The 13390-nt window shown below is 45.2% G+C and overlaps 1 protein-coding gene across 2 annotated transcripts; it reads left to right on the plus strand.

The window, feature by feature from the left end:
- Window positions 1-5106: 5106 nt before the first annotated feature.
- On the plus strand, window positions 5107-6785 carry LOC142300457 (uncharacterized). 2 transcript variants are annotated; one of them, XR_012752669.1, is made up of 2 exons: window positions 5107-5942; window positions 6028-6785. XR_012752669.1 is itself a non-coding variant. In XM_075341895.1 (2 exons), the coding sequence occupies exons 1-2, from the start codon at window positions 5535-5537 to the stop codon at window positions 6729-6731; spliced, it is 915 nt and encodes a 304-aa protein (XP_075198010.1). In that variant the 5' UTR covers window positions 5107-5534; the 3' UTR covers window positions 6732-6785. The 2 variants fall into 2 exon arrangements, 1 of the variants encoding a protein (XP_075198010.1); XM_075341895.1 differs by having other exon boundaries at window positions 6225-6785.
- Window positions 6786-13390: the final 6605 nt, after the last annotated feature.

A 13390-nucleotide genomic window follows, 5' to 3' on the forward strand; every position in this document is an offset into this window, starting at 1 on the left:
CAGCCGAAGCAGCGATCATAACGACACGCATCGCTGTGCTGCAACATGTGCAGAGAGCAGGGAGCCGCGCACACTGAGCGCTGGCTCCTTGCTCTCCTAGCTACAGTACACATCGGGTTAATTAACCCGATGTGTACTGCAGCTACATGTCACAGTGCAGAGAGCAGGGAGCCGCGCACACTGCTTAGCGCTGGCTCCTTGCTCTCCTAGCTACAGTACACATCGGGTTACTTAACCCGATGTGTACTGCAGCTACATGTGCACAGAGCAGGAGCCGGCACTAGCAGCAAGAGCGGCGGAGGCTGGTAACGAAGGTAAATATCGGGTAACCACCTTGGTTACCCGATGTTTACCTTGGTTACAGCTTACCGCAGCTTCCAGATGCCGGCTCCTGCTCGCTTCATTTCGTCGCTCTCTCGCTGTCACACACAGCGATCTGTGCATCATAGCGGGAGAGCGACGACCAAAAAATTAAGCTGGACATTCAGCAAAGAGCGGCGACCTCACAGCAGGGGCCAGCTCGTTGCTGGATGTCACACACAGCGACAGCGACGGGACGTCGCTGCAACGTCACAGAAAATGGTGACGTAGCAGCGACGTCGTTGTCGCTGTGTGTGACACCACCTTTAGTCTAGGAGGGGGTGGGTCCCTTATGCCTGATATGCAGGCTGTTACTCACGACTCCTCACACTGTATTTTCTTCCTAGGACAAACCTGCCCCTAGGAAGCCGAGAAAAAAATTAAAAAATGCCCAGTCTGTGCTAAGAAACTCCCTATGGTTTGGGACAAAAAGCTCTGCCAGCAGTGTACAAACCAGTTTGTTACAGCCTTCCCTGGTAGACGAGCTGCGGTCCATGGTGAGGCAGGAGATACTAGCCTCACTAGCCTCCATCCCTGTTACTGGTCCTTCCTCCCCTAAGAAGAGGAAGCTCCAAACAGCCCTGTTGGATCATGATGAGAAGAGCAGGTCCTTCCCTCGGTCCAGGACAAAATGTTTGCTGGCCTGAAATTGAAGAAACAAGTCAGATTTTCAGTCCATGCCAATATCTTATGTCTCAAGAATGGGAATTCCCTGAAAAATGGTTCCGGAGCGACCTCTGACACAGGTTTCCCCTAGAGAACAAAAAGTTGCACTGGGAGGTCCCAAAGGTGGATGAGCAGGTAGCGCGGTTGGCTAAAAATTCTGCGCTCCCCTTTGTGGATACTTCCCAGCTTAGGGACCAGATGGATTGCAAAGAGAGCCTTATGAAAACAATCTTGAGAGGCCTCCTCTTCCACCATTCAGGCAAATATTGCCTCTACTTGTGTCTCCAGGTCCCTTCTCAAATGGCTTGACCAATTGGAAGCTCATATTTCCCAAGGTACCCCTAGGGATGATTTTCTGGAATCCCTTCCCTTGCTCAGGAAGGCTTCCAGTTTTCTGGCAGATATTTCTGTAGAGTCTGTCCTTCTGGCTGCCAGGTTTTAGGTGTTGTCCATCTCCGCTAGATGGGCTTGTGGCTTAAAGCCTGGAGTGGGGACTCCACTTCTAAAATGAGGCTCTGCTCTCTTCCCTTTAAAGGGGACTTGATATTTGGCCCAGCTCTGGATGAAATTCTGGATAAGGCAACTGATCAGAAGGCCCTTCCGGAGCAAAAACCTCCCAGGAAACGGCTCTTTTGTCCCTCGGTGCCTCAGACCTCCCAGCCCAAAGGGAAAGGGAAGTCAGGTCGGTGGAGCTATCTAAAGGGTAGAGGGTGGAATATTTTCATCCCTTCCCAACAGCAACATCAGCAGCATAACAAACAGTGACTCGGTTCTGGTGGGGGCGGGGCGACTCTTGAACTATCCTCCCCAGAGGCGGACCATCACCAACTGCCAGTGGGGAAGGTCTTATCAGAGGGTCTCTTAATAGAACCCCCCCCCCTCCACCAGGTCTCCAAGTCACTGCCCTGTCCTCACAGGGTTCCCAGGATTTCCTGTACCCAAAGTTACAGGAGTTAATGCATTCAAGGGTCATTTCCCCAGTTCCAAGTCATAAGGAAGGGGTAGGCCACTACACCCGCCTCTTCCTAGTCAGAAAGCCATCTGGAGACGTCCGGGTTATCATCAATCTGAAACGTCTCAACCAACGGGTTCGGTACCGGCAGTTCAAGATGGAGTCAGTAAAATCGGCGATTCCATTGATAGGGCTGTACCACCAGATGGCCACATTCGACTTGAAAGATGCGCACTTTCATGTGCCATTCATCCTCAGCACAGGATGTATCTCAAAGTTGCGATTCTGCACAAGGGGGAAGTTCTTCACTTTCAGTCCAATGTACTTCCCTTCGGGATCTCCTCTGCCTCAGGGGTTTTCTCAAAGATCATGGCAGAAGTAGTTGCCTTCCTGAGGGTTCAAGGCATCTGTCTGGTGCCATATTTGGACGACTTCCTTCTCATTGCTCCCTCCGCTCAGACCCTCAGGAGCCATGTGGAGAAGTCTTTGGGCATTCTTCAATCCTCGGGCTGGATCCCCAATTTCAAGAAGTCTCAGATGCAACTCTCCTCCACACGACTCTCACGTTCTAGTTGGGGTTGGGGGTTATGATTGCCAACACCCCATTTCAAAGTATCTGGAGTCATTATGTCAGCTCCCAGTCATCCAACTACTGGGAACTAAGGGCAGTCAAGGAAGCCCTCCTGGCAGCTCAGGATATCGTCAAGAACTTTCACGTTCTAGTCTATTCCGACAATGTCACCACAGTGGCGCATCTTTGCTATCAGGGTAGTACGAGGTCCGATTACCTGAGGTCCATGTCCTTTTAGATTTTCCTCTGGGCAGAAAAGTTCCTCTGTCCCTCTCTCTGATACACCTAAAGGGGGCTTGAATCTTCAAGGGGACTTTTTAAGTCTTCAGGATGTTCACCCAGGAGATTGGAACCTGGACCATGCAGTGTTCTGCTCTCTGGTGGCAAGGTAGGGTACTCCGGAGATCGACTTGTTTGCGTAGGATGGAAATCTAAAGCTCGCAATTTTTTTCCCCTGAACCCATGGGACAACGTGGACGCCTTCTGCCACCCTTGGGTCTATCATCTTGCCTACGCCTTCCCGCCTATCCCTCTTCTGGCAAGAACCCTGCGAAAGATCAGGGAAGATGAAGTCCAACCTATCCTACTAACTCCACTGTGACCAAAAAGGAGTTGGTACAGCCTGATCATAACTCTTGGAGTTGATGGGCCGATCCTCCTGAGTCCAGACCCCAGTTTGCTATCCCAGGATCTGCTATTCCACCCGGATCCTCAGAAGCTCAAGTTGGCTGCCTGGCTTCTGAGGCCCGGGTGCTAAGGGAACAGGGCCTTTCTGAAAAAGTCTTGGCTGCTCTACAACAGAAACATGAACCAGTCACTAACCGTATTTACAATAAAATCTAGATGAGATTCTCCTCCTGGCATGGTTCTCACCCTCCTGACCCACTCCTGCCTAACATAGTGCAAATACTAGACTTCCTGAAGAGTGGATTGGACTTGAGCCTCAAGCCTAGCACATTGAAGGTGCAGGTTTCGGCTCTCAGTGCAGTTTTCGATACGGATCTGGCCTCTCATCGCTGGATCCGACGATTTATGGTGTCCGCTAGTAGGATTTGCCCACGGCAGATGGTCCTCACACCATCCTGGGACCTCAATGTGGTCCTGACTGGACTTTCTCATTCTCCTTATGAAACTCATCCTGTAGCATCCGATCTTTCTCTCTCACAAGGCTGCATTTCTTGTCACAATTACTTCTGCTCGGAAAGTCGGGGAGCTTCAAGCATTATCCATCCAGGAACCATTCTTGACCATCAAAGATGACAGCATTTTCTTTCGGCTGTACCCTTCCTTCCTTCCTTCCTTCCCAAGGTGGTCTTGGATTTCCATCACTCCCAATCCATTGTTCTTCTTTCTTTCTGTCAGCATCCTCAAACTCCAGGAGAGGAAGTATTCCATTCTTTGAATATTCGCAGGACAGTGTTAAGCTGGTGTCACACATAACGACGACGACAACGACGTCGCTGCAACGTCACCATATTCTGTGACGTTGCAGCGACCATAGATGATCGTTAGTAAGCTGTCAAACATGCTAAATAAAGCAGCGACGAAGCAGAGATCATAGCGACGTCGACGGTCGTTGTGTGGTTTCAGACATGTCTTTGCACGACGAGTCAGAGGTGTGGTTTTAACCCCTAGATAAGGTTTGCGTTATCTCTTTTCACGCCCCTCTGTTCCTATTGGTGATCGCTACAGCGCTTTGCGTTGTCTTTCTTCACGCCCCTCTGTTCCGATTGGTCATCACTACAGCGTCGCCTGATTGGGTGACCGTATCAAACAAAAGACGACGCAGTAGCGCTTCCATTCACTCTACCTGAGCTTTTTCAGAACGCAGTTTGTTGCAGTGATTTTTTCAATTTGTTGATTTCGTCTTGGATTTTCAATATTCTCCTGACTTAAAGGTAAGTAATTTTTTTAGGCAGTATTATACCAATATTCTAGTACATCGTGACATTAATATAGCAACTGTATTCTTGTATATTGTGGCAGTATTATAGTTATATTTAGTTATATTTATCTATGTACATAGGGGGAAGTATTATAGCTTTTCTATTCCTGACGTTATATATTCAATACCGCTGTACATATAGTTATGTTCTTGTACATAGGGGCAGTATTATAGTAGTTATATTCTTGTATATAGAGGCAGTATTATAGTAGTTATATTCTTGTATATAGGGGCAGTATTATAGTAGTTATATTCTTGTATATAGGGACAGTAATATAGTAGTTATATTCTTGTATATAGGGAGCAGTATTATAGTAGTTATATTCTTGTACATAGGGGCAGTAATATAGTAGTTATATTCTTGTATATAGGGGCAGTATTATAGTAGTTATATTCTTGTATATAGGGGCAGTATTATAGTAGTTATATTCTTGTATATAGGGACAGTAATATAGTAGTTATATTCTTGTATATAGGGAGCAGTATTATAGTAGTTATATTCTTGTACATAGGGGCAGTAATATAGTAGTTATATTCTTGTATATAGGGGCAGTATTATAGTAGTTATATTCTTGTATATAGGGACAGTAATATAGTAGTTATATTCTTGTATATAGGGAGCAGTATTATAGTAGTTATATTCTTGTACATAGGGGCAGTATTATAGTAGTTATATTCTTATACATAGGAGCAGTATTATAGTAGTTATATTCTTGTACATAGGGGCAGTATTATAGTAGTTATATTCTTGTACATAGGGGCAGTATTATAGTAGTTATATTCTTGTACATAGGGGCAGTATTATAGTAGTTAAATTCTTGTACATAGGGGCAGTATTATAGTAGTTAAATTCTTGTATATAGGGGGCAGTATGATAGTAGTTATATTCTTGTACATAGGGGGCCGTATTATAGTAGTTATATTATTGGACATAGGAGCAGTATTAAAGTAGTTGTACATAGGTGGCAGTATTATAGCAGCTATATTCTTGTGCTTAGTTTATAACAATGTAGTAATACATTAATTTCCTTTTTTTTCAGATGTCTTCCAACAAACAAGAATTCATAAGGGAGGTGATTGAGATGTATCAATCCCTGCCTTGTTTGTGGAAGATAAAGTCTGTCGATTACAGCAATCGATACAAGAAAAAGCAGGCCTATGAGCAGCTTATTGAACTGTTCCAGAGGCATAACCCTACGGAGACCATTACGACAGAGATTGTGCGAAAGAAAATCCAGGGTCTTCGCACCGTTTATAAAAAGGAACTAAATAAGGTGGAAAAGGCCAGCAAATCTGGTGCCGGAACGGAGGAACTTTACGTTCCAAAGCTTTGGTACTACGATTTGCTGGCCTTCATAAGAGACCAAGAGGTACCACGGACAATAACATCGCTGTCCTTGGGTCCGGGAACACAGCCTGAGGTCCGGTCTGACACCACAGTTGGAGATGTAAGTACCTTTGTGAAACTTTTGATGTACATGGCATTATTTAATTGAAAATAGTTACTACGGTTTTCTATGATTACTGTTGCAGATTTCAAAATGTATCCCTTCCAGTTCAGATAAGTATACTCCTTTGCTAGTTTCTCCACACTCTATTTTCATACCATGTAATGACATTTCATATCTTGTAGTACTAGTCTGCCCCTCCCATTAGTTTCCAGTGCATGTGTATCCCTGTGCCTGCTGCTCATGATATCTGATTTTAACATCATTTTTATTGTTCCGCAGGATCGTTGTGAAGCTGGGCCAATAGTGACAGGTGGTGATGATGAAATTGCCGGGACTTCCGAGGAGACCGCAGAAGCTCCATTACCGCGGCGGATCTCCTCGACCCGTAAGAGGCAGCCGAACAACTCATCTTCAACAGACCTTATGGATATGGCGAAGAAAATCCTGGATCAGCACAGCAGACCATCCATTTGCGGATTTGCCCAGCTTACGGATGAAAGACTCCGTAAGCTGGATGACAAACAAAGAGTTCATGTCGAAAGGGTCATGCTGGAGGCCCTCAACAAGGCGGCAGAGGGGAAACTCACAGACTCCTCAAAAGTGTGTGACGTAGAACATCGACAACAGTCTTCATGGGATCAAGTGCCATGGATGAGGATGGAGCCTCCACCACACCTCCAGCATGACCCCCCCGCACAGTATCCCATGTTCCCCCCAACGAACCAATTTTTCAGCCCACAGAGGCAACATTTAAATGACTCGAATAAGCAATACCAAAATTTATAGTTTTTGTTTTTTGTTATAATATTTATGCTGTTTTTGTTGTTGTTTAAGCAATGTTAGGGAATTGTAATAAAAAATGTCTTTGATTTCAAACTTTTGTACAGCTTTCATGAATTCTGCATAACATTATTCACGGGGTAAAGGGTTGGGTGGAGGTCAAGGTCGCCATCATGGCACAACGCTACAGATGCACATATATAATGTGTGTGTGTGGGCGTTTTTTTATTTTTCTTAAATAAGAATGTTTTTGTGGGTTCTTTGTTTTAAAGCTGTGGTGGGGAACATAGTGCTCTCCCTGCTGCCTTCTAGTGCTGTCACTGTCAGTGCTGTTTGTGTTATGCCACCTACAGCTCTTTGTGCTGCCACCTATTGCTGTGTTGCCCAGGGATTGGGGGGGAAATGAGATCCTGGCCAAGGGGTTACTTCTGCAGGTATCCCGGTGTCGTGACCCGGTCTGTAATGTCAAGCTCCCAAAAAAGAGGGGGATTAGGTAGGGGGAATTGTCTGTCACGCCACCCGTGGGTTGCGTTGATAAGGTGGTGGCACCGCCACTGCCTCTGGGGACCGTGCCCGGGACTGATGGTGTGGGGCAGCTAGGTGGGATACCCTCCACGGGTAGGGGGATTTATAGTCCCACGGACCAATTGGGAGAGGTAGTTTGTAGAGTGACGGGTACAGTCCTCGCCTTGTACCGGGTGGTGCAGGAGTACTCACAGTATAAACCAATAACTAACCCCAGTCCAGTAATTAACCAAGTTGCTGGTAACAGGTGCCAACGGCCCGCTGCTGTGAAGACGGGTCCCACACCCGTGTGTGTAATTCAGGTGATCTTTTCCTGCCCGAGGTATGTGTCTTCTTTTCACACTGGTCCGTACTGGGTCCCGTCAGCTGGCACCCCTCTCCTGGTCCACTTCGGGTCCCACAAGAGGCTGGCCCATTCCTGAGGCCGTGAGTACCACTCACCCCAGCCCCACACAGGGGCTGCTTATGTGACGCCCTGGACTAGCCAGGTGGTCTCAGAGGTAACATCACACACACACACACACCCTCCCCTGGACAGTCAAGATCATTGAAAAAAAAAAAAATTGTTGCCACTCTACAGTCTTGATGTCCTCCTGTTTTCGTGGGGAGGGGGTGAGTGGGGTCTGATTGGCTGGTGTGTGTTTGTGTGTGGGAACCTCCCCAAGGGAGGGTTAAATCAGCATCAATAACATGTATGCAGACCTCTGTAACACCCAGGTTTTGCCAGGGCGGCACAGTGCTCTTTGTGCTGCCAACTACTGCTCAGGGTGATGTATATGCCCCATACTCTTAAGGGATGTATATGACGCAGCCTCTCCTGGGATGTATATGCCTCAGTGTTTCCTGTGATGTATATGCCCTAGCTTCTCCTGTGTTGTGTATGCCCCCAGCCTCTCCAGACCAAGACATACATGGAAATGTAGTGGTGAGAATCAAAATGATCAATCTCACCGAACATCACAGTCTCTCCAGCCACCACTCTGGGGCTGATTTTATTAATTATTTTAACAAATATAGCCTGGTCGTGTTCAAGTTGATAATTTGGTGTGGCCCCCGTTGGTTGGTAGAAAATTCCAAATGGTCCCCGGCAGTAAATAGGTTCCCAAACCCTGTTTTAAAGTTTTGTCCAAAAATGTAAGCAACAGCGAAAATAAACTAGAAAGATTTATGTGACATACAAAACAAAAAAAACATTTAAATCACAAACATTCAGTGGCCCTGCTGTTGGGCTGCCAAAAACTGTTCCAGCAGCTCGCCATGACGCCGGACGGCTTCTGACAAATGGCGTTGAGAATCCAACACGTCCTGTAGTGTGGGGATTTCTGTGGAGGGAATGGGAAAAGTTAACCATCCTTGTTCCAACATCGAACTGTCAGGTATATGTTTTTGGTTGACCACTTACGGTTCTGGGGTTCATCACCTTCTTCTTCTTCTGAGGCGCTGATGGCCCAACCAGATCCTGTGGCTAGGGAACACAAATCAAATATTAGTACACGACAGCCCACCATCATTTAAACATCCATGTATCCTTTACAACTTGTAGGGACACCATGATATGTGCATAAATTACAGGAAGGGTAGCCTGCACAAAACTCACCAACTGATGCGGGGGAGAAGGCATCGTTAGAAGAAGTATGGGGAGACTGGGTAGAAGGTGGTGATGGGGTTGAAGGAAGAGATGGGGTTGCAGCAGGTGATGGGGTTGCAGCAGGTGATGGGGTTGGAGAAGGAGAGGGTGTCCCAGCAGGCGGAGGTGGTGGATCGGAAGCAGGAGATGTTGGAGCCGGCGGGGATGATGGCTCCGCAGCAGGAGATGCTGGAGCTGGCGGAGATTGTGGATCCACAGCCGGAGAGGGTGGAGATGGTGGAGCTGCCTGTGCAGCTGGAGGTGGTCCTAGGTATAGGAGAAATCTTTTATTGAGCGCATAACTCCAGGCCACCATGGCTTACGCCTACTTTACACCATACAATTCTGCATACGATATCGTATGTGATGTGACACGCCCCCATCTTATGTGCGACAACTGAAATTTGTTGACCGTGTCGCACCTATGCTTTGTTCCTGTCACAAGTACTTACCCTTCTATACGACCATCCATACGTAAGAAGCGGGACGCAGGTAAGTTGCAGTTCATCATTCCCGGGGTGTCACACACTGCGATGTGTGCTGTCTCGGGAACATTGAGCAACCAGACGTTCAATTTTTAGTAATTGAACGACGTGTATGCGATGACCGGTTATTCGTTTAATCGTAATCGCATGTAGGTTTTACAGACTACAATATCTCTAACGATGCCGGATGTGCATCACTTACAACGTGACCCCGCCGACACATCGGTAGATATATTGTAGCATGTAAAGCCCGTGTATAGCCTGCTTTTTTACGTATGTTTGACAAACCTTTTTCTAGGGGCACCAGACACATGGGGACCACTTGCCTCAAAGCAGCAAACATGCTGCATTCATTGGAAAAACAAGGCACAAAAATCAATCACTTAAATTCTTCTATTTTATTCTGTTCTATAAATAGTATAACATATGGCTTGTACTCAAGGCTTCTAATGTCACTCTGATATGCACCGAGATAACAATGATAATCAGAGATTCAAATGCAAAGATAAAATAAACCCATTATACCCCAGGAGCATTGAAGTTTTGAGGTATCTGAAATTTACCTATGATCAAGTTAGATAATTAGCTCTTTTTCGCCACCTTGACCCTCTGATATGCACACTAGATATCTAGGTATAATGTAATTATTTTCTTTAGATATGCACTGAGATAACACTGATAATCAGGTCAATGGACAATACTCCAAACGCGATTACACAGCATGGTTTATTGCGAAATGGTTTTTGTAAAGACTGGCACAGTGTTGATCAAATCCTAATATATGCAAAGAGTAAATAATCCCATTACCCCAGGAGCATTGAAGTTTTTAGTTATCTGAAAGTTACCTATGATCAAGTTTGCATACCATACCTTTTACAAAGGATAATTAGCTCATTTTCGCCACCTTGTCCCTCTGATATGCACACTAGATATCTCGGTATAATGTGATTATTTTCTTTGCAATATATTGCATTTGAACTACACTGTGCTTTCCAAACAACCTTGTTCTAATCGCGTTTGGAGCATTGGCCAGTCATCTGACTATCCTTCTTATCTCGTTGCATATCTGAGTGAGCAAGTTTAGAAGCCATATGTGTGTGTATATTTGTAGTGCATATGTTTCAGAAATAAATCCCCTCCTTTGGGTCCTCGCCAAACTACCTCATATTTTACACAATTGTATTATTATTCTTTGTAAATTTTATATAAATTAAGATTATTTTTTTTTATTTTAATGATTGGTCATTGGCATTTTGTGCCATGTTTTTCCAATTGTAATCGCTGGGTCACCAGTGTCGGGGAAGAATATCACAGTTAATGTCCATGTTATGAAAGTATGTATGCTGCATTCATTGCTGCACTTATGCATGCGTGGGGAGTGGGTGACAGGTCCTCGATAACTCGTTCAGCACCCATGTGTTCGATTATTTTTGTTTTACTGATTTTTTTCAATACCTTTCATTTTTCCACCAGACAGAACTTTTCAGATTTTTCAGTCAATGTTCCCATATGTTTTCTGCGGGAACCTCACAGCACTTTTTCTTGCTGTAAGCTGCGTCCAACACCATTAAAGGGGGATTGACACACCACGACATCGCAAATATAAGTCGATGGCTTCACGGAAATCTTGACGCACAAACGGCCGCATTAGCGATGCCGTTGCGTGTGACTCCGATGAGCGATTTTGCATCGTTGAAAAAACGGGCAAAAACGCTAATCGGCGACATGGGTGTCCATTTTCAAAAATCGTGAATGCAGCAGTAACGAAGTTGTTCCTCGTTCCTGCGGCAGCACACATCGCTGCGTGTGACGCCACAGGAACGAGGAAGCTCTCCTTACCTGCCTCCCGGGCACATTGTGTAAGGAAGGAGGTTTTACCCAATACTGTATATAACATATATACTATCCTTCATACACAAACAGTAAGTTACGGACTGTGTGACCCCTCGTGGCCCTGCACGCACACCTATCCTTTTTTTCACTGGCAGCACAGGTGTCACACGGATCGCACACTGATGTGATCTGTGTGACATCAGTGTGACAAATACCAGAGAAAACACGGGTCTTTTTAATAAAAAGATTTTCTATATTTACCTCTCTCCAGCGCTGCTGTCTAAATATAAGCAGGTAAATATCCATGATCCATGAACCATAAAGCCATGGGTTGTTCATGGGTAAACAAAGACGAACAGGACCAAAGCCGCTAAACCGCACTCACCATGACGCCTCTCGATGTCTGCTCGGATGCTGGCGAGGAGGTCACTGGACTTATACCGCAGGTCTGCCAGTTTCTTCCTAATTTGGGTTGTGGATCGCTCCACCCCAAATCGACGGGCCAGGCCTCTACTAATCAGCCTCAGCACAGCCTGCTTATGAAGCATGGGATGGTCATGCTGTGCCTCGCAGAAATAGTCTTTTTTGACCATTATTTTTACTAAATAACGGACCTCCACAGGCCCCCATGGAGAACTGCGACTCCTAGCCGCCATGTTCCCGCCTCTGAACATTAACAGAACATGTACGCCGCCCAACAGACTTCAAAGGCGACGTGAGCAACGTCATCACGTCACGTTCTGAACAACGTCGCAATAGCGATCCCGCTAGCGGTCTCGTTATCAACGAGGCGCTCGAACCGCGTCACAGTAGCGTTCCCGTTTGTGAAACTAGCGGTCTGAATAAAGCTAGCACAGAGTCATAGTAGCGTTCCCGTCTGCGATCCCGGCTGTAACCGAGTCAGATAGCAAAAGGCATAGATAGCATTTAAATCTTTGATTTATGTTTGTGTATTGGATTTTTGTGTTATGGAATTATGGAATGTAAAGTTATGGAATATTCTTGTACATAGGGGCAGTGTTATAGTAGTTATATTCTTGTACATAGGAGCAGTATTATAGTAGTTCTATTCTTGTGCATAGGGGCAGTATTATAGTAGTTATATTCTTGTATATAGGGGCAGTATTATAGTACTTATATTCTTGTACATAGGGGGCAGTATTAAAGTATTTATATTCTTGTACATGGGGCAGTATTATAGTAGCTATATTCTTGTACATGGTGGCAGTATTATAGTAGCTATTTTTGTACATGGGGCAGTATTATAGTAGCTATATTCTTGTACATGGGGCAGTATTATGGTAGCTATATTCTTGTACATAGGGGGCAGTATTATAGTAGTTATATTCTTGTGCATAGGGGCAATATTATAGTAGTTATATTCTTGTGCATAGGGGCAATATTATAGTAGTTATATTCTTGTACATAGGGGGCAGTATTAAAGTATTTATATTCTTGTACATAGGGGGCAGTATTATAGTAGTTATATTCTTGTACATAGGGGCAGTATTAAAGTATTTATATTCTTGTGCATAGGGGCAGTATTATAGTAGTTATAATCTTGTACATCTGGGCAGGTGGGACACCACCGCTGTTGTTGTTGGGCACCCAGGGGAGAGGTAGTGGCAGCTGGATGTTAACCCCTCCGCGGGTAGGGAGGGTGGTCCCGGGGCCCAATGACTTTTTGCTGGGTATAGCAATGGCATAAAGTGTTAGTGGTATCATTTTGATTTACAAATCTATTATGGGAAGGAGAATAGAGCGGACATGCAATTATACTCGATGGGGTATCGGTACAGAGGACCTAAATGGTTGTTGGTCCAAATGGCAGTCAATGTAATAAAAGTCATCAACCATAATAGTTTATATAACATTTTATTGAACAAATGCAAACATTATAAAATTCAGAAAGATTAAAATAAAATGGACAACAAAAATATATTATTAAAAAAACAGTATAGACAGCAAAATGCTCAGTAGGCCTCTATAACATCTGTTGCTGCCAACTTACAGCACCAGGACCGTTAAAATATTGGCAGTAGTTTTCTCGGCAGGCCTTCGCATCATCCTTGTTTCTGCCATGTATGACCGGTTGAAGGCCTGCGATTGTTGGAGCGTTAGCACGCCACTCACCAAGAACCACTTCCCCATTTGTTGGTTCCACAGAGTCCACGAAACCAGGCGGACTGTACGCA

The sequence above is a fragment of the Anomaloglossus baeobatrachus genome, chromosome 1, assembly GCF_048569485.1.
Source record: "Anomaloglossus baeobatrachus isolate aAnoBae1 chromosome 1, aAnoBae1.hap1, whole genome shotgun sequence".
In the NCBI taxonomy this organism is placed as follows: domain Eukaryota; kingdom Metazoa; phylum Chordata; class Amphibia; order Anura; family Aromobatidae; genus Anomaloglossus; species Anomaloglossus baeobatrachus.

What these genes read in the sequence shown, in the direction of transcription:
- LOC142300457 (XM_075341895.1), top strand. Translation starts at nt 5,535, where the DNA reads ATGTCTTCCAACAAACAAGAATTCATAAGGGAGGTGATTGAGATGTAT. An exon ending in CTGACACCACAGTTGGAGAT is followed by an intron (nt 5,943 to 6,224) that starts GTAAGTACCTTT and finishes ATTGTTCCGCAG; the next exon opens with GATCGTTGTGAAGCTGGGCC.